Here is a 22,971-nt window from a genome sequence, read left to right on the forward strand (position 1 = left end):
GCCAAACCAGAATGAGGGTCTTCCTAGGGCTTGCGCACCAGACCGCAGAGGGGAATCTTTGTTGTGAAAAGGGCCAAAAGGTCGACCCACGGGCCCACGATGATACTGAAGACGCGGAGCGGAGGCGGACGGCTTGTGCGCGCGCAGAAGAGCGATGCGCAACAAGGAACACAAACGAGGGCGATCCGACCAGAGTGAGGACGGCTCACTACGACTCGAGAGATAAGACACAAGAAGAATCTGTCTCGGAGCGGCTGACGGGCAGAAGTTCAGATGGCGACGGCATTCAAGCACATCTTACGCTGCCCCGCGAAGACCGGTGAAGAGCAACCCGGCAAATGCAAGCTATTGGCTTAGCTGCATGCTTGTGTGCAACATTTAGATCACACCAAGCCGCAACCAACCTTCGCGCCGCCCCACGCTGCACTGTAAATCACCCATTGTTTGAGCTCATGATATCAATGTGCAAGTGGCTGGGCGCGTTTCTTTTCTTCGGTCTTTGCGTCGCGCTTCGCTTTTTGCACGTCCTCAAGGCGGGCTTTGGAGTCCCGGATCTGGGTTGCAGCCGCCAGCCTGTCTGCCCCAGGTGTACAGAGTAGATGCATGCAGTGCACTGCTGGCTGCGCCTTGCTCGCTAAACCACTCTCAACCAGTGGCGGGTGCTGAAACGAATGGCAGGTCAGACAGAAGGTAAATGGGTGGCAGAGCACCGCCGAGTTCTGCTCTAGCGCGGCTCTGCTGTGTTCACCGGTGCGACAAGCTGCCAGCTCATGCTGCAAAACACTGTCATCCGTCCGGAACCGAGACTTGATTGTTCTTCCAGCCAGTGTGTCGTACCAGCCTTCGCGGTCCGGATGATTGCTTCAATGGGATATCAATCTTGTGTGAGCATGGCAGAGAAGCTTGTGGTACGCCAGCACAAACTGAGGGCAAGTGAAGTAGCTGGGCAGGTCCCGCGGCTATCGCGCGTGATGAGTTTGTCGATTAACTTTACCTTCTGTTCGATAGACGGGCAGGGGCCTTTGCTGCAGATGTGACGACAGTACACAGTAGGGAAAATGGGAACGAAGGATCCGTGGTGAGAAACCATGTCGGTACGTAAGCGTAGGCCTGCTACTCTCGGCCGTGCTTGCTCAACTGGGCGTGAGGGAATTCAGCAGGACACGACACTATGCCGCATTCGGTACGGCAGTATGCTGGGCACCGGTGCAGCCTCCCGCACCACATGCACTCGGCCAAGATAAATACAGTTTCTATTAAGGGTGACCAAGATGGCTAGACAACATCGAGTTCCCGACCATCTGTCATGCTTAACACAGAGAAAGTGATAAGATTTAGCATCTCCACCCGCCATGGACAAAGCATCCGAAGAGAGACCGGAAAAGAAAATAACTGTAAGAGAGAAGAATTCGTCAAAGACAACGAGAAGCATACTCAAAAGCAAGAGACTTCTGTCGTCGGCCTAGATGCGAAAGAAACCGATACGTGTGTAGTCATCAGTGGGGCATACAACACTGTCAAGACAACTCGTTTTAATAGCTGGAGAGCCTTAAGCGCACGACTGCACTAGATGTGAACTGTATATAGAAGCTGGCCCACAAATAGAGTCAGAACTTAGGTAAATTTTACCTGGTTCTTGAAGAAGCTGCGTCAATCCAGAGGTTTGTAGGTCCACTAGACCTTAAGTAGGTGTACTTGTTTTTCAATCACTGATGATTTTGCAATATCTTAGACAGAAACCTGCTACTCTATGGGGAAAAAATATGTATAAGAATACGGGGGCTCTGAGGAGGTCTTGAGAAGGTATCAGTTTCCCATTACTACAGTTCTTCAATTACGAATCAATCCGTATTCAACGTTAACTGTACAAAATAGTCGAGCGCCCCAATTGGGTATTGCAGTCATAACCATGAGCTCTAGTTTACAATTGATCTAGATCAGGGGTCTGATGCGACTTCAAACGCTTATGTGGAACCCAAAATCGCTCCCGTGATTCAATTTCCCAGCCTCAATCTCAATGACCGATAATCCATCATTGACTCTATTAATGGTGGAAAGTGAGTTTGAATATCGTACATGGCACCCTTGCACTGCGAAAAGGACCGACAATCAGCCAAGTTTAAACAATATAGAGAATTCAATATAACAATTGCGGCCCGACTTTCCTACACAGAAATCGACCTCTGGTCAGCACTGTTATAGTTGTTGATGATAATATGACGCTGTGATTTGGTAAGTGGAAGCACGGCAACGGTAGATAGCAGGGAAGACTTACACAGAAAGTGTGATGACCCCTGCAGCTGGATTCAAAGAAGCGTTTCACAGGGAGGGACGCTCGCCGACCTATTACACATGTGTACTTAACATTGTATTCGAAAGAAAGACACAAAGTTCGGCATTTCAAAGGGACAAGATACTATATCGTTTTAAGCTTACCGGATATCTCACCGAACAACTGCGTGTGCTCAGGCATCTATTACATGCATTTTTGTTTAGTAAGATAAGCCAAACAAACCGTGAAGGCTGAAAAGAAAACGCCATGGAGGCTGAGGTGGATCATGGTACATCGCCTCTTCTGCCTTGCTTATACTGTCATATTATTGGTTGTTTCGATAAGAGGACTGTGTCCCGATTTCGCCTCATCGGACGCCCGACGGAGAACCCTTTGACCGCTAGAACACTTGCAGGGTTTGACCCAGAAGGTTTGATCTGGCCTCTAGCTGTCAAAGATAGACGCTGGCTATATATAATGACCAGCAAACTTGGCCTTTAGCTCCACATGCCAATACAATCACACATCGCCAGCGTTTAGAGTTAGGGCATGTGACCAAACCTGCCAGACATTTGGACAGTCTCGTTGTCTATCACATTTATTCATGTGTAGATATGAAAAATGGTAAACTAAGAGAAGCTATGAGGCCGGTTTGCCTTCTACTTCAAGACTTCCTTGGCATGCTCTCTTAGCCAGCTCGATTCAATCGACTCCTACAATTGCGAATACTCCGTGTCAGTGAAAGAACTCCTTTGGGTAACTCTCAAGCTGCATTTAGATTAGCGCTGTCGATCTTAGCGCCCACATCAGCGTCTCGGAGCTAGATTCATGGGCGCTCGGAATAATGGTGCTGCGCAACACACAACATCTGCGACGACAAGTGTGGAAAACACATCACCACCATTCCTTTGCCACCCAGGACTGAGCTACGGTACTCGATATGCTGCGGAGAAATGGAAAGCCGAGGTATGCAGTCATTCCAACCGTCAATCTACGGTAGTGGCTGCAGTGCACGCTAGCACTGCACACTGTCCGTGACCAGGCGCAGAGCTTGGAAATGGCTCGGGATGCTAGCTCCCGCCCAGGGACACCGGATGCTAATTCACCATAGGTCATGTGAACCGTGTCGCATATCAAAGATTAGGTGCGACCATGCAACACCTACCTGCCAGAAGTGCCATGCTCGCGGGATCACGGAGCAAGTAAGTAGATTTCATACTAGGTTTTACAAGTATTCATGATCACGCCTCCTTCCTACACCAGAGGAACAGTGAAAAAAATCTTAAATGCGTTCATTTGGTATGGTTGGCAAATTAACGCCTCAAACGTACGAGGATATTCCGAAAGTATTCGGGAGGCGCTTTGGGCCGGAATGCGGTCCCTGAACGCTTGCATTACCTAGTAGTAAAGCCATGCACGTATGATCACACTAACACTTATAAGTGCTTCTATCACCCTAATCCGATGACCAAGCCGGCCGGAACACCACGGAAGAAACCAGAGTCACGTCGGAGAAAACTAGACGGGCAATCTATAAACGGTCAAGGAAGGCTGGCGTCACTAACACTCAGTCCCCCGACTCTCAGAAATGATGCAGATCCAGGAGCGGTGAGTAATAAATGGCCAACACCGCCAGAACCTACCGCCAGAACACCGCAAAATGTGTCTCATCCAGCGAGGAACTTTTTCTTGGGATCAACGAGCTATGCCTCCGTCTTCACGGGTGAGCATCCGTTACCCACGCCAATGGACGAAGAATCCTCGGAGCAACCTATTCCGACTTCTCCGCCTAGTAGGAGCATGGGACATCGTCACTGTCAATTTGCTCTGGGAAATCTGATAGTTTCGTCCCTCTCACCGTTCGGTTTCTTCGAAAAGTCTTTAAAATTGTACTTCGAAACACAAAAAGCCTCTCCTATCGTTGGGCCGCTGATACTCTCTGCACTTCCTCAGCTTCGCAAAGACATGGAACTATTGAAGTCTGCTGATAACGATGTATATTCATTGTATGCCGAGATGACCAGGAACACCGCACGGCCCATGAAAGTGCCTGCAGGCATGCGACCAGCTGAGTTTCACACGTTGTTCACTGGACAAAACTTGAGATGGGAGATATTAGGCCTTGTTTTGGTTCTTGCTGGTTCCAAGGCTCAATTTACGGCGCCGAATGATCCCATGTTCACACTAGAGGGAGGCGAGGTGATGAACAAGGACGAGTTTATTGAAGATGTCATGCATGCTACTAACGTATGTATCAGCATTTGCCAGACGCATGGCGCAGTGAATGAGAGTAAGAGAAAATCGAATCAAGTCACGGCATCTGTGCTTTGCTAATAGGCGCAGTAATGGTATGTCTTGTCTACATCAATATGCTAGTAGTTAGTAATTATTATGGAGACAATTGTGAGTATAGTACTCTAAACATGTACCGTATTCTAGGCGCTGACGTTGGAGAAGACCATGGAACATGGCGACGCATGGGCGATAGTGTCAGTGCCTTGTACGCTGCAGGGATACACTGCGAAGCCTCCAGTTCCGAAGGAGACAATCATGAACCCTTCTTCATGCGGGAGTTTAGAAGAAGGCTATATGCTGCAATTTACCGCTCGGACAAGACTCTAGCCGTGTTTTACGGGCGACCTCCATTGATGGGTTGGAGGTACAGTGACCGCAAGATGCTACTAGATATCAGTGATCAAGCCACCACCTCGGAAGATGGGACTTTACTGAATGCAGAGCTTTCGAAACTCGACAGTGCGGGCTGGAACACTGAAGGATTCCTGAATCCTGCTACATTCGTTCGCCTGAGTTGTCAGCTTAGTGTCTTCAAAGAAAGGTTGCTAGAACAAAGTCTTGCTGGAGAGAAAGACAGTGAAGTGGTACGAAACATAGAGTAAGCCAGCCCCTGATTCCTCTTGTATGAGACCTAACAACAAAAGAGCAATTTCGGCAGAGTGCGCAGAATGGTGGCACGCACTACCGGCGTACCTCCGATATGAGACATACACAGACGATGCTGCCTGGAATGTTCGAGGACCCGGAGTAGCTGTACGCCTCATCGCCTGTTATCTCGATTATCTACACTTGGAATTCCAAACACAACGTCTTCTCCACAAGATAACGCAACAAGCACTTCCCGCATTATTGGAAGTATCGCTTAAACTCCTTGCCACATCCATTGTATCAACCATGCCCAATAATCGCGTCTACGAGACCCGTCGCCACTTCCCTACCGTTGTCCTCTTCTACTGCTTCCCAGCCGCTGGTGTAATAGCTCTGGAGCTACGCCGCTGTACAATCGAGGGCGTTCAGCTCCCAAGCACAATCTCGCGTGCAGACGTGATACGGAATCTTTCGATACTAACATCATGCCTCGAATGGATCATTCTACCCGGCGACGGAAATCACAGACTCTGCAGCGAACTCAACAAGATGCTTGCGGTGGTGTTAGACGAAGTTCTCAACTATGAACCGCCTGCAAACCGCAATCAGGAGAGCGGGGAGGATGCAGAGAATATGATGGCGGGTGCTGGACAGGGGATTCTTGATATGCCGATCATTGAGGGGCTAGAGCCGATACCTACTGAGGCAGAGGATTTTCTCAATTGGTTGGATAATGCTACGTGGAATGGGACAGTGAGCTGATTTGGTATTTGGTTGTAGTTGTCGTTTTTGGGATGAGTGATAACTGATTGGGGCTTTTTTGGAGCAGGTTTCCTCATTACATGGATGAGTTGTTGGTGGCAGAATGATACCTGAACAACCCTTGTAATTACTCGATTTAGAAACTCAGCCCCCCTGTGCGAATCATACCATTTCTTTCTGTACAAAGGCATCTGCTAAGCTTTCAAAGCATCATGTCCCCAGTTTTTCAAGCTCTTGTAGCTCTTACTCTCAGTATCTTGCTTAGCCTTTTCCTCCTGGGCCAAATGTCTCTTACAATACGCCACCACCTTTCTCATATGATCAATATCTTCTTGCTAAAGGCACACAAAAAACATCAAGTCAGTTCTGGCATGTAAATACGAGCCCCTCTATGGTTGACAGCAGGACTTACGTCGTACTTGCTAGGATCTTTCTGCGGATTCTTGGAAAGGATGGCGACGATGCGTCGGCCCGATTCGTGGCCAACTGTTTCGCCGTTGGATGAGGAGCCGTTGGTCCAACCGGCGCTCTCCGAGTCTTGACTGCCGAGCCACTCTTTGAGTTTGTCGGCAGTCATGTTTACGAGTTCGTTGAACTCCCTGGGGTAAGGATGAGCATGCATCAGACAGTAGGGATAGGCACGCGAATCACGAACTCAATCACGGTGTCGTTGTCTTTGACCATTTTAGGCAGCTGGGTTGAGATGGAGATATTCTTTTCAATAGGTATGCCTCAAGTTGTCTCGGTGTAATGCTACGTAGGTTACTGCTGTGGTTTCTACACCTTGTCTGGGACGACTAGTGACGTCATGACATTGCCGTTTCTGGTCACGGTTGGACTATCGCACGTGATGCGGCTGGTGCGGCTCAACCGCGCGGACCGCTGACAACTAACAACGGCAATAACGTGCGGACATACTGTCACTCTTATATGTAGATGTATGCATGTGTGCTGCGAATAATGAGGCTGCTAGATAGCCCAACAACCGAGTAACGTCCCGAGTCATGCTCGCCGGCTTGCAAAGCACAATGCGTTATCTCTGTGCACTTTCAATCCTTCAGCCGCACTAAACCTCAATGGGCGACGACAGCAAGCTGGAACTTGAGAGCATCATTTACCTGATGTCGTAGCAGGTGCATGCAAAACATCTTGTCATCATTCAACCACGAGTGTTGGGAATCATTCCTGCTCAATTCATCTTGTTCAACATCCCCAGAAAGTGGCGAGGCATCTCCAGGTCCCCGCATCACCACACCACCACATCTCCGCAACCCCCTTCTTCTCCTCACCACCACATCTCCACTGCCCCTCAGAGTTTTATTCACGCATTCCCCACGGCTATGGAACTGCCGAGGATGCGTTTCCTCCTTTTCTCGTGCGATGCGGGCCGCTAACATGCCATTGGAAAATTCTTGGTGGCTTCCTTGAGCCTCAAGTGGGCCAACTCCGCCGATCTGAGACCGAAACCTGGCTCATGTTGCATTTTCAATGGGTCACATTCTTGCTAGGCCCGAGTCTGTCTGCACGCGGTCGGAGATTGAAGGGCAAAATAAGCGAAATCCATAAACATTGGCACGGCTCGAGCGGCACTTGTTGAAGAGGCGGAGAGAAAGTCGGGGAGACGATGGAGTGATGTTGAGGGCAGCACAGACGTGTATCGACTTCAAGGCGCCCCCATCCCCACCTCCATCGCAAAGTGAAGTATCTTCACCGACGTCCGACCGGCTCCTGGGCGTACACGTCGCCTTGATTTACCACCGTCGTATACGTCACGCGACAATGGCCCTGTCTCTGCGAACCGGTTGTGCGGCATAACGGGCGTCAAGTACGCGACGGTGCCACCCGTTGTGAACGCGGGGTGGGCATCATCAGAGGCGCTCGTGAGGCTCACAGTCTTTCAAGCAGAAGGACACCATATGGGCCGTCCGCGGTCAGATGCTCATAGGGGAACCCGATCCATCTCCTGCGATACAGTGGTAGCGCAACCACGGTCATTGGCCCTCTCCGGAATAGTCGGCGGAGCAGTCTTGGCTGTCGAATCGCGACCAACTTCCCCACATGTCGGTCGCTAGTTCCCCAGCAGCCATGTTGCGTGGACAAGCCCACTACTGCAGTTTCACGAGCTCAGGACGGAATTCGTATGGCTGTTGCGCAACTTAAGCCAAGAACGTAGGGTCCATCTTGCCCAGGGCGTTTGTGACGGCGTGGCGGCGATGACGTACAACCCCGGAAGAGCATGTCTGGGCGTAAAGCTGGGCGCAACACTGGGCATTACCGCATAGCCAAAGTCGGCAAGGGATTGGCGACGATACTTAAGTCCTGGTGGGTTCGCGATGCGTAGAACAAGCAATTTTTCAGATTCCTTCAGCATTTTCGTTGAGCTCAATCTACTACCGTCATCATGGGTTTGGGCACAGTGTGAGTTTGAAAATTATACTACGCAACATGTATGCGCAATGTTCTAACTCATGATAGTTCCATCAAGATTCGCGGTGCCGCAGTCGGTACCGAGGCCATCATGCTCGGTGTGATTACATCGATAGGTGGTTTCCTGTTCGGTTACGATACTGTATGCTTTGAGAGACTTACTGCCCATTGAAGCATTTTCTAATTGTGTATAGGGCCAAATCTCCGGTATTCTGCTGTTCCGCGACTTCATTGACCGCTTCGGACAAGATCAGGGTAATGGCCGGGTTGCATTCGATCCAACCATTTCGTCTCTGCTCGTCTCTCTAATGTCTATTGGTACCCTTTTCGGCGCACTTGCTGGTGCATATACTGCCGACTTTTTTGGACGTCGCAAGAACCTTACTGTTGGTGTGATCATCTTCATTGCCGGAAACACTATCCAGGTCACTGCCATGGAAAGCTGGGTCCACATGACTATCGGTCGTATCGTTGCTGGTCTTGGTGTCGGTATCCTGTCCATTGGTGTTCCCATGTATCAGTCCGAAGTCTGCCCGCGTGAAATCCGTGGCCCAGTCGTCGCATCATACCAGCTCATGATCACTGTTGGTATTCTGAGTAAGTGTCGCTTTTTCTCCGCGTATGTGGGTGATACTTATATGCTCAATAGTCTCCAACATTATCAACTACGGTGTCCGTGACAACCCAGGTCAGGATAATTCTGCATCCTGGAGAATCGTCATTGGTCTTGGTATCGCCTTCTCGGTTCCTCTTGGTTTCGGTGTTCTATTCACCCCTGAGTCGCCTCGATGGTTGGCTGGCAAGGGACGATGGGAAGAGGCACGTATCGCCATGGCTCGTCTCCGTGGTCTCAAGAACGACCCTAACAACCAATTGGTCAATGAGGATTTCAAGGAAATGGAGGACTCCATCAACGAGCAAAAGAGCGCTGGCCAGGGTTCGTGGAAGGAGTGCTTTGCTCGCTCATCTTCCGGTATTCCCCGTGTTGTATACAGGACGTTCCTTGGCTGCGCCCTTCAGTTTGCGCAACAGTGGACTGGTGTCAACTACTTTTTCTACGTAAGTCTTCGTGGATACAGACTGGAAAGATTTGTAACTAACCAATCTGCAGTATGGAGCAACCATCTTCCAGTCCGCCGGTGTTCAAGATCCCATCCAGGTTCAGCTCATTCTTGGTGCTGTCAACGTAGCCATGACTTTCCCTGGTCTCTACCTCATCGAGCGACTTGGTCGCCGAATCCCACTGGTTCTCGGAGGTCTCTGGCAAGCAACTTGGCTCCTTATCTTCGCTGTTATCGGTGTTGTTCTACCCCCAACTGAGAACGAGGTGTCTGGCATCGTCATGATTGTCGCTGCATGCATGTTCATTGCAAGTTTCGCTGCTACCTGGGGACCCTTTATTTGGGTCGTCATTGGTGAGACGTTCCCTCTACGAACACGTGCCAAGCAAGCTTCTTTGGCGACCGCGTTCAACTGGCTTGGTAAGCCACTCCTTGTTCCTGCATATTCTACATTTACTGACAATACTCTCCAGGTAACTTCTTGATTGGTTTCCTCACGCCCTATGCCGATGACGGTATCGGATATGCCTTTGGTTTCGTCTTCTTCGGCTGCAACTTTGTCGCGGCCGCCATTGTCTACTTCTTCCTCTTCGAGACCAAGGGTCTGTCTCTTGAGAATGTTGACATCATGTACTCGGACAACAACCTCTCCGCCAGGACCAGTAAGAAGTGGGTACCTGCCGGATACATTACGCGTAACGAACGCGACGACGCCTACTGGCAACGCCGCCACAGCGCCGTCGCTGCTAATGGCGGTGCACCTGGCAGCGTTACTGAGAAGTATAACGACAAGGACGACAGTTCACCCGAAAGGGGCATGTCGTTGCACCAAGAGCGCGTTAACTAAGCGCATGGTCCCTTTGATGTATATAAGATAGCACCGATAAAACGGTGTTCTTTTTTTTCTCTGATTTTCCTTGGGCATAATTATGCCAAGATACTCGTATCGCATGACTGCTTTTTAGCGCTGCATCTTGGCCTAGAGGATTGTCACATCACATATCTATACCCCCAAATCAATTCACGTTAAATCCATTTAGATCTTCTATGTGTATGAAATTTGACGTTTCCTTCATCGTGAAGAGAGTAGGTATCTAAATAGATCTGGAAATGCGGAGCAGCAAACGCAAAAAAACATTACGTTATCACCCACCGCAGTCTGCCAACACAGCCACGCAACCCACCCATGCCAAATTTAGCGTGGCGCAGGGCACACCCGACATACGCGTCAGCCTTTATGACAACCAACACCCGCTGCCCACCCGTTTGTTTATTTGCATTCATTCCTACCCCACAACTTCTTTCGTTCAACCTCAGACTTAAAGCCTATTAACCCAAAATATAACAACGGACCATCATATACCATCGCATTTTCCCTTCCCTCAATCTTTTTTTTTCTCTGGAACATATCTGGCTGTTTTGTATACGTACGTACAACTCCCGGTTGGGGATCCATTCGCTTGAAAGCCGCCCGGTGTTAAAGACGGTGTGTGTGCGTATGTGACCACCGCATCAACAAAGAAAAGAGACGGAAAAAAATCAGAAGAAGAAGAACAAAAAGATATGGCTCCGACACTGGATTTTGAGTCGCATATTGCAGGGTTGGCGAGGAGAGCTGCTGTTTTATCTTCTTCGTTTGAAGCTTCGAGTTCGGGGGAAGTGTACGCGCGGCATGCGTTTGCGAAGAGGGGTTTGTCGGTCAACCACACCCAGGGTGTTACGCTGGGTGTGATAGGAGCGTATGTGGTTGTCATTGCGTTGTTGTGGAATTTACCGTATGTGAGGTGGGTTTTGTGGCCGTTTAAGGTATGTTTGTTTCGCTTTGAATACTCCGTTCTCCCATACCTTCCCACAGAGTCTCCGCGTCTATTTCTACCTCGTACCATCCCCAGTAGAAAGTAATGAGAAGAAAAGAGGAAGAGGAAGAATGCTTCCCGTCGGTTTTGTTGACGAGAAAAGGGATTGGGATGGATGAATGGTGGAGGAGGAGGAGGGGGTTGAGGAAAGTAAGAGGGTTGGACTGACGAGATACAACAGATGCTCGTCATCGCCTTCCACGAATTCTCTCATGCAATCACCGCAGTATGCACCGGCGGTCGCGTCGAATCTATCTCGCTCGACCCCCACGAAGGCGGCGTAACGCACATGCGTGGCGGCAAGCAAATCGTCACGCTGCCCGCTGGCTACTTAGGCTCATCACTCATCGGCGCTTTGCTCACCTTTTGCGGCTTCAACATTGTCGCGTCGAAGGTAGCGAGTATCGTGCTTGGTGTGTGCTTTTTGCTCACGCTGTGGTGGGCGCGCAAGGATTGGCTGACGATTTTGACGATTTTGGGGAGTGTGGGGTTGTTAGTGGGCTTTTGGTTTATCGAGCATGGGGAGGCGTTGAGGTTTTTGGTTGTATGTTTTGCCCCCTGTCCTTTCCTTGTTCTTCGTGATGTGGTGATTGCTAACTTTGTGGGGTTGAAACAGCTCTTCATTGGTGTTATGTCGTCGCTGTATAGCGTCTGGGATATCTGCGATGATCTTATTCTTCGCAAAGTGAATTCTTCAGACGCGAGTGTTTTTGCGAAGCGCTACGGCGGCTCCTCGCAGTGCTGGGGCGTCATTTGGTCGATTGTCTCGCTGCTGTTTATGGTTGGTGGTATTTTGGCTGGGTTGGCGGCGTTTAAGCAGAGTTTTGAGCAGCAGCAGAAGGATAGCCAAGGGTTTATTCCTACGATGCGGTAAATAAATTAGTCATAAATGGGGCATGCTATAATGCTGTTTGGGAAATATGGATTAATGATGTTGGTTGATGAAATATATTAATATATAAACCTCACTCTGGAGCTAGAACATGCTACCGCGCAGAATCATGAACATGGTTCGAGCACTACCAACTCAATCCCGCCACCTAGTGAAGAACGAATTAGCCTGGAACTACACTCTGTAAGTGTCTTTGCTTACTGTGTATCTTCAAAACAAAAAAAACCAGTGTTGCTCTGTTCGTTTCTTTGACAAAGTGCGGTCTCTATTTGAATACCCTCCGGGTTTTTACATGGCAAGATTTTGTACGCTTTGCAGTCCGCATTGTCTCCTAGGAACCAGAATTAGGTTGACGAAAAGTGCTCCTACTACTATAGTACAACTCCTTAATGATACTAGCACTCAGGAGTGCTTATCTGTAAATGTTAAGAGAATGAACAATAATTCATTAAAGAAGACTTCTACCCTTTTTTTAGATTTATAGGGCTACTTATTGTGAATTGCATTGTAATTTGAGCTGATGTTGGACGTAGTTTTTATCCGGCTCCTGCGATGGTAAGACTGCTAGAACTGTGGCGCAGGCTGGCCATCATAGCCCGCCTTGATGCTTAGCTTAGCGAGGCAGTGTACTCTTCTCCCTATGTGTGAGCATGCACATACCCCGCATCTATCAACGTGAATGGCGGCATGAGAGAGCGCAAACGATTGGTCTAACAGCTTATCAGGCTGCCACGCTTCCATGCTGTCCAGCCTAATGCGACCGAGGACCAAAGCTCTTCCATCACAATATGCGACTGCTCGAGATACAACATGATGGCACCATCGCGCTCACAGAAGACCTAAAGAGCGCTAGCAACGTGCCCGCCTACGCTATACTCTCGCACACCTGGCTGTCTGATCAGGAAGTCACATTCGACGAGTTTACTAGAGGTCTTGGACGTGACAAGGCTGGCTTCGACAAGATCCGCTTCTGCGCACAACAGGCTCAGCAGGATGGCCTGCGGTACTTCTGGGTGGATACATGCTGCATCAATAAGGCAGATCCTATCGAGCTTCAGCATGCGATCAACTCCATGTTTCGCTGGTACCAGGAAGCGACTCGATGCTATGTTCTTCTAACAGATGTACTTGGCGTTGAGCCAGCGACTGAGCATGTACCCAGCATACCTGCATGGGAAGAAGAGTTCAGGCGAAGCCGTTGGTTTACCCGAGGTTGGACGCTCCAAGAGCTGCTTGCTCCGCGCGTTGCAAGCTTCTACTCTAGAGACTGGACGCACCTAGGCGACCGAGACAACCTAAAACAACTCATCTACGAGATCACAAACATCCCCTGCCTAGCCCTTACAGGAGCGCCGCTAGATACATTCAGCGTAGAGGAGCGTCTATCTTGGTCTAACCAGCGTCAGACTACGCGTGAAGAAGACAGGGCATACTCGTTGCTGGGTATCTTTGGCGTCTTCACGTTCCTCAACTATGGCGAAGGTGAGGCCAATGCTTTCAAAAGGCTACGAAAAGCGATTGCAGAAGACTCGCAGGAATCGTCCCAGCCACAAGCGTCAGCGGGGAGCCTTGGAGGGAGTATCGCCACCTATACACCTGGTACGTACAAAGGCAGCCAGATAAATAGCTTGTTGTGTATCTAATCTATTTACATTGCAGCTGTCCAAAAACCCTCCTACTACATACCATTCTCCAAGAATCGATATTTCGTCGGAAGGAGAGAAGAGCTCGAGATCCTTAATCAGACGCTGCTCGAGGACACAGGTTGCCAAAAGATGTCGATTGTGGGACTCGGTGGGACTGGGAAGACTCAGCTAGCCTTGCGGTTCGTATACACAGTCAAAGAGACCATGCCAGCCGTCTCAATTTTCTGGATGCCTGCACTCAGCATGGAGAGTTACGAGCAAGCCTGTGTGGCTGTTGCCGCTGCTTTGCACATCAGCCAAGCGGAGACGAGTAAAGAGGACGTAAAAGAGCTAGTGAAGGAGCATCTAAGTGCAGATCAGGCAGGACCGTGGCTACTTGTGCTCGACAATGCAGATGATTACGACATCTTGTATGGCACCGAGCATGCTGCGGGCATCATCGACTACCTACCAGAGAGCGCGAAGGGCATGACCGTGTTCACTACACGGGTGCAGGAGATAGCCGTGTTGTTAACGCGAGCTGACGTTCTAGAACTGGGATCTATGAGCAGACTAGATGCCATGAACTTCTTGGAGAAGTCTTTGATCAGAAAGAACCCCACTGAGGAATGCGAAGAGCTATTAGACGAGTTGGCGTACCTCCCTTTGGCCATCTCCCAGGCTGCCGCGTACCTGAACATGAACAGAACAACTATTACAAGGTATCTGCGACTGCTGAGATATACAGAGCAAGACACCATTAGTCTGATGAGCAAAGAGTTCCGGGACCAAACACGCTACAAGGGCTCGGCGAATGCAGTGGCCTCGACGTGGGTAGTATCGTTTAGTCAGCTCCAAGAGCGCGATGCAGTGGCAGCAGATCTGCTGGCATTCATGTCGTGCATCGAGTGGAAGGCAATACCTCAGTCGCTGTTGCCGAAGGTGCAGTCGCAGGAACGATTAGAAGAGGCTATTGGTACGCTCTGCGGGTACTCGTTTGTGTCAAGATGGGGAGGCGACAACACTCGTGAGCTCAATGGAGGCGAAGAATGGTACGACTTACATCGACTTGTGCATCTGGCTACCAAAGTTTGGGTAGACAAGTGTAGTAGTGCTGCAGATGTGAGCCAACAAGCTATGGCGCATGTTGCCGAGGTCTTCCCCGCCGACGACTTTGGCAATGAGGCCGTATGGAGAGCATATATGCCTCACGCACTCAGACTACTTGATTCAAAATCATCTCTTGATGCTCAAAGCAGAGCTAGGCTAAGTTATTGGGTGGGAAAATGCCTACTCTTCGACGGCAGAGCTGCAGAATCAGTGAGATGGCTGGAGGAGTGTTCGCGGTGTAGAGAAGTGCTAGATGAAGATGATACATATCGACTGGCAGCGCAGCATCACCTTGCTATTTCCTACCGGAACAATGGACAGATCGAGGATTCTGTGAGGCTGCTAGAGCACGTAGTCAAGATACAAGACACCACGCTCATAGAGACTCATCCTCATCGGTTAGCAGCGCAGCATGCGCTTAGCATTTCCTACTACACGAATGGTCAGCTCGAAGACTGTATAAGACTACAAGAGTATTTGGTCGAGGTAAAAGCCGCTACGCTTGCAGAAACTGAAGAAAGTCGGCTAGCGTCGCAGCATGCGCTTAGTGTTTCCTACTATACGAATGGACAGGTCGAGGATGCGGTAAGACTACTAGAGCACGTAGTCAAGATACAAAACACGACACTCGCAGAAACTCACCCCGATCGGCTATTGTCAGAGGACTGGTTACGCTTTATGACTTCTGATCAAGAATGAATTCCGATATTTTTTTCCCAATATCTCTGTCTCGAGTGGTTTTGGCAGTGTCTCTTGACGTAACGCTTCAACATGCCTCAGGTGGTCAGGCGCTTCAGAGAATTATACCCCCAAGGATAGGGTTTAAGCAACACACACACACCACACACACACAGAAATAACTCTATTCAATACCAACGAGACCCGAGGACCTAAACTTGCACTGTCTAGAAGGATTTCTGACAGACGTATATGTATCTGAACTTTTGTGGCGTTTGTAGTAGTAACATCCCTCGCAACAGGTGGTCTCTCTAGAAGTATCGCTAGACTATAGATCAGTGGGTTGAAGCAGTAGTATTGCTTGACCAACCCCCTTCACGATTCTGCGCTATGCCATGTTTCTATACCACTCCACTGCTGAAATATAGAAGGAAAAAAAAGAAAATAACAATTGTCGATTAGGTGTTTATATTAGACTACTGGGAAAGCAGGTACCAACCAAGTAAAAACAATGGTAAACATGGTATCTAGCGAGAGCAAAGAAAATTTAAAGAAAAAAAACACACACACCATTACAATCATAATCATAATCATAAACCGAGTCAAACACCCGGCCACATTCTACTGTCCCGGCACATGGGCCGCATTCCTAATATCCTTGGTCTCGATCCTACCTACGGCAGGATACATGTCATGTCTATCGATATAACTCTGCGCTGTTTTAACATTCTGCAACGCGTCATCCCTACCCTCGCTCCTCGCAGTTTCAACCTGTACAAGCATGTTTTTGTCAAACTCCCCACCAACGCCGTTTACAACTCCTCCTTCGCTGACGGGAAACAGCTTGACTTCACCGCCGTCTTCGGCAATGGGCGAGATACCGTTGTGCTGCTGCTGCTGCTGCTGGTGGCCCGAGAGAGAGAGGGTGTGCATGCGGGAATCCAGGTCATCAGTGGGGAGCTGCGGGGACTGTGGTATTGCGCCGACGGATTTGGAGCGGACGGCTTGTAAGGGGCTCATGGAGTCGGAGGTGGGATCTTGGGTTTCGACTGCAGAGAGGGAGCGCTGGGGGTCGACGGTGGGGACGCTGTTTGAGCGCTGTTTTTCCAGTGTGGGTTGTAGTTGGGGAGTTTGCTTAGTGCTCTTGTTCCAGGACTTGAATTTGAAGGCGGCGAGCCAGCCTGGGCGTTTTTCTTTGCCCGCATTGGGGTTAATGGCGCGCTCGGCGGCGAGCTGGATGTGGGATTTTGCTTCGGGTTTGCGAGTGCCGGGTAGGAGTACCTTGGGAGCTGCTGACGCGGGGGCTGGAGCGGGCCGTGTTTCCTGGTCTGATTTGCGGCGGACTGATTTTTCTCTGGGTAGTTCTGCGATGCCGAGTCCTGCGCGGTGTTGGGCGAGACTGGTTTCTTTGAGCTCTTGACTTATGTACTGCAGTGCCTTGTCGATGACTTCAATGTACTCGGGATAGTCGACTTCACATGCCTCGCGAATCAGGCGGAGCTTCTCCCAGTCCTGTCTCACTGTCGGGCCGGTCAGATCAGGGTGCCAGCCCATGCTTTTGAGATCAGATCGAATTCCACGATCGACTTGCTCTTTTACGCCCATGAGATCAATCAGAGCATCAACCTCTGTGCGCACCGTCTTGACATATTCGTTGAAGCGTGCAGTGTCCTTGACTTGCCAATGCGATGTCGTCATACTCAGATTCCGCTTAAGACTAGAGCGAGCACCAGTTTGGTTAAGGAGATCTTTGAGCAAGCCATACTTTTCACGGAAACACTCGAGCCGATTGCTGTCCAGAGCGGGGTACTCGGCCTTGGAAAAAGTCTTTGGGCTTTTCAGGCCGTACATGCTCATCAGCTCGTCTCGTGACATGTTGCTAGGTCGGCCCGCGATCTCGTGAAGCGCCCTTCGAATCTTGGCGTTGATGACCTCTTGATCGAGCCTGGAATCGCGCACACCAAAGTTGACGGGCAGCGTTGGGTCTGGATTTGTGATTCCAGGATGGCTTGGAATCATGTGCCGGGCAATTGTCGCCGGGGGCGCAGAGATGCCCACGGCGTCTCCAAAGATGAGCAGTCTGCCCTGCTGGATGCCGAGCTTGGCAAGCGCCACTTTTTGTGCATGGTCGTGGTCTTTTGTCGGGTGGATGCGATTGAATGCCTCGACACAGGTGCTGAATTGCGAGGCCAGAGAGAAGACGTCGGTCAGCATCTGGGCCTTTGTCTTGGTCCCGGGCGGTTCTGTCGATTCGACATAGTCTGTTGTGGGCTTGGTGGACATGGTGGTTGACGGCTGTGTGTGGCTTTGGAGGGGAGGAATGGAATGGAATGGCAGTGGCAGAGAGAGAGAAATACGACCAGATTAAAGGGGTCCTGGACGAGGGCCTAGACGCTAAGTGGCTACGTCAAGCAGCAGCGGTAGGATAGATGCATCCATGGTAATACATGGCAAGATGCAAATCAAACCAACCCAAATATTCACCGCATGTGCGCATGACGTGTGAGCATTTGTCCAGCGTCGAGCTGTGGCGCAGCGGCGTGTGTGTGCACAAAGGAGCGGGGCTTGCTGGATCGGCAGGCCGTTTATCCTGACTTGGCTTTGCTTGCCCGCCCCCCATTCGCGACTTTGGCCTACGCCCACGGCATTCAAGCATCGGCACGCTCAACGCCAGGTCTCTTGCTGCATTGCCTCTGTGGCTGTGGCACAAACGCATGCCCAGAACTATCTCTCGGGAAAAAATCCCTCATCATTTGCAGTCCACGTCGCGCAAAGCGCGCAGAGAAATTTTCTTGCTACTCAAACTTTGCAGCCATGGCGAGAAATGTCTGCTAGCCTGTTTTGATTATGTGCACATACTTACCTAAGACCTTGCCCTCTCAACACGGGGCAAAACGTAAACTAGCTACAGGCTATGGCTGAATGTCGGCCAACCCCCTGGTCTATGCACTTTGCCTGCTTCGTAGGCGCGTGTCTTGGCGAGCACGTCGCTCCCGAGTACAGCGGCAGTACTGCTCACTAGGCTTGCTGGATGGAAAGAGTGGGACATTCATCAGAAACAGGAGAGGGAGTTTTCTCATTCATACCATGTATTTTATGAACGAACCATGCAATTGCCTTTTTTTCCACGATAAACCCGCCGTCGCCCAGCTCCTCTCTTCACCGCCACCCTAGACAACATATGTACAATATAATATTGTCAGGGATGTGAGGAAGAATGAGAGTTCATTTTTGGGCTCATTTTCTAGCTAGTTAAACCAGAAGAAACCTCTATGTTCGTTACGTGACTAGTTGCTATCCGAATACACAGATTCCCAGCATCTTTGAACAGTAAATCAGCACAGAGCTTCTCAGATCCAACCACATTTCGTTTCTCCCAGCACAAAATCCCCCTCCAGAACCGCTCGTAATATCCAACAGAATAGCAACAAATACCCACATACCCTATCCAGCCAGCATACACTACAACCCATCAGCCTTTCCACCCACCCCACCATACCCACCCCTCTCACTTACAAACTTCGGTCTTCCCTATTCCCTCACAGTCAGCCCCCCCTCCCTCCTTCACCCCACCACCACATCAAACTACTTACAATAAGACAACCCTAATTCCCCCAAACCACCTCATTAGCACCCAGCCAACCCCATCTCTCTCTCTGTTTTAACTCAACACCACTTACAAGATCAAAACACACACAGTTTTTTGAACAACACGTCCTATTGTGACTGCACGGCTGATAGTCCTGTTTCCCGCCCAACCACACAACGTTATCAGCCGAAGGGAGGAAAATTGGGAGATGAAAGGGAAGGGGCGATGATTGTAAAAAAAAAAAGAAAAAAAAGACAGACGTACGGGAGTGCACAGCCCTTGTTCGGGTGCGTATGGGGAGGTATATGGGAAATTGTTCGAAGGGGGTTGTCTGGGGGGCGACGGTTCTTGCGGGTAGGCGTGAGTGAGGGCGGGGAGGGCGGTTGAGAGGAGGAGAAGGAGGAGAGGGAGGAGGTGCATGGTTGGCGGGGATGGAGAGGTTAGGAAGAGGTGAGGTTGGAGGGGGTTAAAGAAATGGAGGCTGTGAGTAGGGGAGGTTAGAGAGGAGGAAAGGGAAGGTCTTCCTGTGAGGAAAAGGAAAGGTTGTTGAGGACATGGCGTATGTGTATTTCAAGAGTCATCGCCATGCGTACCGGAACCGCTGAATGGGCGAGTTTTTTGCCTAGGGAAGAAACGACTAAAACGTCTTTACTCCAGTATACTTACTTCTGGCCAACATGTCTCACGTAGGGTAAACTAGGGCTAGAGAATGCAAGGGGATTCCGTTCAATCCATACGTCCTAGAATTTTTCGGATGTGTAGGTAAATACTCCCGATACTCTACTTTCACGTACAACTTGTCGAGCAGGTATCTCCTCCAAAGCATCAAGATCACTAGCTCCAGGTTGATACCAGAATATCTCGGTACATGACAGCAACGCTACGTACAACTGCCGGATCTTCCCGATTCTGCCCTTCGTAACCCCCGCACGGTTCCAGCATTGTGATCCGCCCTTCAGACGCTCTTGGCGTGTGACTTTGCATCACAGGGTTGCATATAATTGCGCCATCCACCAATCGATACTCCACTCTTGTAATGTTGATTTCACCATTGGTGTGCCGATTCGGGTTACATATGTATGGGTGTGGCGCGGGTTTCGCGGGAAGCGCCGTACCGTGCATGTGGGATGGGGCGGATCCCTGTAGACATGGATGCTACGTATGTACATTACATCAGAGACTGAGCACTTGACTTTTCGCAATGGGACGTGGTGGGTGTAGGGTAATTTATGCCGTGTGTCAATTCTTCCTGTTGCATGTTGACTTATATTATCCAGGTCTGTATAGTGCTAGTGCTGGCAAGTATCTTAGATGATTTACCCCGTATTAAGCATTTCGGGGATGCGTATTGATTTTGCGATATCATTAGGCGTAATACATTCGTTATGAAGGAAATAGGCGGCGGCGTATTTTGAATTAGACGTGGTAATAGGGACTGTTCCCTTCAGGCTTGTCCTCGCTAACGCTTCGCGCAGTGTTTGTGTCGCATATCGTCGTCTCCGTCTTTGATTTTTGTAGGTTGTTGCGCTCAATGCTGAACTCGTTTGTGACAACAATGTCGCTATTCTGGCGATTCAATGCACCAGGTCTGCTAGGAGGAAGGACGTCATCGTCGATGATGTTACATTCGCTGTCGCGCTGCGATTCGTTTCTCGGATGGGACACGGTACTCCTGTGGCCTGTTCCGGGATGATGATTACTTTGCCAGATCATCGGATATGAAAGACGCTTCGTATTGGCTTCGGAAGCTCCGTGCGAGCCGAATAAGGGCCCGAATAAACGTACGAATGGGGCGCGGAGCATTGGAAGACAGGCGCAAATGATGCCAGCGTTCGCTTCGATGACGGACCATATTGTCGCGGGGATGGGGCCCCAAGTTGGATCTGGATTGCTTGCAGATCTTGCAATGGTCGTGGAGCGATAGATGGACGCAAATGTTACGCTTTGTACTGTTAGCAACTCGTCGTGAGCAGATCTTCCTCAACACATACAATCCACCGGTGCCAAACACCAAGGCTACACCCAGCTTCTCAGTTGTGCCCATGGAGAGTTTTAGGATCTGTCGGAATGGCATTGCAAGAAGCACAAAATCGGTGATGATCTGGACGGTTGCGTAAGAGATCCACCAGGGTTGATTGTGGAAACATTTGGCTCCTTCTATGCTGTGATCCCAGAAAGCGGCAATTGGCGTACACTGGAAGATTGTAGCCAGGGTAAAAGCAATGCCTGTGGTGACTATTCATACATCTGGGGTTATTTTAGCACGTGGGCTCATGTCATAGCGGTACAGACACTTACTCATGACATGGCATGCGATGCGGAAAGATGTTGTAATGACGGCGAAGATGCGATAGTACAGGCATACAACGGACATTTTATTGAAGAGGAGAACCACTTTGTAAACAACTATGACAGTCAGTAGATCTCCTAGGAGTATGGCAACGCCTTGCCTACGTGGCCTTCTTATGACAGAAACGAAGAGGCGCTGATGGGTCTACTCACTGTTTGCCCCATAGAACCATTTGCGAGCCGTCATCCGGGATTCCGCAGGTAGTGTCTTCCAAGGCCTCCCATAACCATACACAACAGCTGAAGAAGATTAGCGTTTAATCTCGATACAGACCGATGAGCCTACCTTGACACTCAGTCACAGTTAGCAGAATCGAAGAAAACAAGGCCGCGATAATCAAATAGTCGTCCATTCCTAGCCCACTTTTCTTGATAAATCGCTGAACAATGCGTGCGCCGACGAAGAAACCAGCCAGTATGACAGCCAGCACACTGGTGAGCCAGAGACTCCATCCGCGCTCAACCGGGCCTTGAGAGCCCAGGCCGACGTTGGGAGCCATGCGGAGCGAAAATGTATACAAAATGTCAGGAATTGTTTACAGGAACCAAAGTCCCATGGGTAGTGGGACCTGGCAGCATAACTAGCTATGCTGGAGCAAGGTTGCATCCCAAGGAGCCCATGATCTGGCAGTACGGAGGTACATACGCTATATGCAGGGTAAAGAACGTGAGCCGTGTGCCAAAGATACGAACCGACTCGCCTTGTGGGGGTCCAGTCAGGGAGACCACGAGGGCAGATGCTTCACTGCTACCGTGCCCTACGATTGGATCTGGCATTCCCAGATTTCGGGACGGCCAAAAATGGACTCTGCAGCTGCCCGGGCGCAGTCAAGATTTTCCTTGCTAGGGTGAACACATTGTCCATTGGACTGCTTGGAAAAGGTGATGATCAGCGCGGTGACATTCACCGAAGAGGTATGGGCTACCTCACAGGGTATCTTGGGTCAGATGGAGATCGGCGATTCGTACTTGTCCGGTTGATGATGCAAGAACACTGGCATTACCAAACGCATTGCTCGTATCCGTCACGCCGGAACAATGGTGAGAATGTTTTGCAAGGACATGGACAGGAGAATCCCCCACGGAAAGGATGCGCATAATTAGCGACTGGAAACTTGTTACAAGGCGATTAAAGGCAGGTCATAGAAATGACCAGGTTCCGTGCGGCTGGGAAGGACGACAGGGTGTTTTTGGGACTAGCGCCCCCACGCCAAAAGGTCAATGGATGCAACCGAGATGAACCTTCACCCGCAGTCGCCATGTCAAAAACGACGTCGATGCTTTGCCGTGCCGGAGCCCTACCGCGCACCTATTGCTCGTCATTTGGCAGGCTGAGTAATTCCCATCCTGCCTCGGCTGCCATCCGTGTCTTCTCCCCACATGATTCGTCCGGCGTATAATGGATGCCGTTGACAGCGACCAAGCGACATGGGCTACCAGCTAGCCAGCCCGCTCCCGTAGCTCAGC

The 22,971-nt window shown here is 50.1% G+C and overlaps 8 protein-coding genes across 8 annotated transcripts; 5 read left to right on the forward strand and 3 right to left on the reverse strand.

Annotated features, from left to right (window-relative positions):
- Positions 1–11: 11 nt before the first annotated feature.
- On the forward strand, positions 12–323 carry COCMIDRAFT_94627 (uncharacterized protein; the record flags this gene model as incomplete). The annotated part of the gene is made up of 1 exon (XM_007689546.1): positions 12–323. The coding sequence occupies one exon, from the start codon at positions 12–14 to the stop codon at positions 321–323; it is 312 nt and encodes a 103-aa protein (XP_007687736.1).
- A 2,889-nt stretch (positions 324–3,212) lies between these two features.
- On the forward strand, positions 3,213–5,917 carry COCMIDRAFT_94654 (uncharacterized protein; the record flags this gene model as incomplete). The annotated part of the gene is made up of 6 exons (XM_007689547.1): positions 3,213–3,238; positions 3,384–3,474; positions 3,716–4,562; positions 4,616–4,675; positions 4,730–5,165; positions 5,212–5,917. 6 exons carry the CDS (start codon positions 3,213–3,215, stop codon positions 5,915–5,917), a joined length of 2,166 nt encoding a protein of 721 aa, XP_007687737.1.
- Positions 5,918–6,111: 194 nt separating this feature from the next.
- COCMIDRAFT_94719 (uncharacterized protein) lies at positions 6,112–6,601 on the reverse strand (the record flags this gene model as incomplete). Its single annotated transcript, XM_007689548.1, has 3 exons — positions 6,112–6,252; positions 6,330–6,516; positions 6,573–6,601. The coding sequence occupies 3 exons, from the start codon at positions 6,599–6,601 to the stop codon at positions 6,112–6,114; spliced, it is 357 nt and encodes a 118-aa protein (XP_007687738.1).
- A 1,834-nt stretch (positions 6,602–8,435) lies between these two features.
- Positions 8,436–10,252, forward strand: COCMIDRAFT_94716 (uncharacterized protein; the record flags this gene model as incomplete). The annotated part of the gene is made up of 5 exons (XM_007689549.1): positions 8,436–8,486; positions 8,539–8,941; positions 8,994–9,403; positions 9,456–9,825; positions 9,879–10,252. 5 exons carry the CDS (start codon positions 8,436–8,438, stop codon positions 10,250–10,252), a joined length of 1,608 nt encoding a protein of 535 aa, XP_007687739.1.
- A 716-nt stretch (positions 10,253–10,968) lies between these two features.
- On the forward strand, positions 10,969–12,135 carry COCMIDRAFT_94668 (uncharacterized protein; the record flags this gene model as incomplete). The annotated part of the gene is made up of 3 exons (XM_007689550.1): positions 10,969–11,211; positions 11,443–11,805; positions 11,878–12,135. 3 exons carry the CDS (start codon positions 10,969–10,971, stop codon positions 12,133–12,135), a joined length of 864 nt encoding a protein of 287 aa, XP_007687740.1.
- Positions 12,136–12,941: 806 nt separating this feature from the next.
- COCMIDRAFT_94686 (uncharacterized protein) lies at positions 12,942–15,587 on the forward strand (the record flags this gene model as incomplete). Its single annotated transcript, XM_007689551.1, has 2 exons — positions 12,942–13,752; positions 13,813–15,587. 2 exons carry the CDS (start codon positions 12,942–12,944, stop codon positions 15,585–15,587), a joined length of 2,586 nt encoding a protein of 861 aa, XP_007687741.1.
- A 600-nt stretch (positions 15,588–16,187) lies between these two features.
- Positions 16,188–17,849, reverse strand: COCMIDRAFT_26115 (uncharacterized protein; the record flags this gene model as incomplete). The annotated part of the gene is made up of 1 exon (XM_007689530.1): positions 16,188–17,849. The coding sequence occupies one exon, from the start codon at positions 17,847–17,849 to the stop codon at positions 16,188–16,190; it is 1,662 nt and encodes a 553-aa protein (XP_007687720.1).
- Positions 17,850–20,571: 2,722 nt separating this feature from the next.
- COCMIDRAFT_94679 (uncharacterized protein) lies at positions 20,572–22,004 on the reverse strand (the record flags this gene model as incomplete). Its single annotated transcript, XM_007689552.1, has 5 exons — positions 20,572–21,097; positions 21,147–21,390; positions 21,448–21,561; positions 21,658–21,744; positions 21,791–22,004. The coding sequence occupies 5 exons, from the start codon at positions 22,002–22,004 to the stop codon at positions 20,572–20,574; spliced, it is 1,185 nt and encodes a 394-aa protein (XP_007687742.1).
- Positions 22,005–22,971: the final 967 nt, after the last annotated feature.

Source organism: Bipolaris oryzae, assembly GCF_000523455.1.
Source record: "Bipolaris oryzae ATCC 44560 unplaced genomic scaffold scaffold_60, whole genome shotgun sequence".
NCBI lineage: Eukaryota > Fungi > Ascomycota > Dothideomycetes > Pleosporales > Pleosporaceae > Bipolaris > Bipolaris oryzae.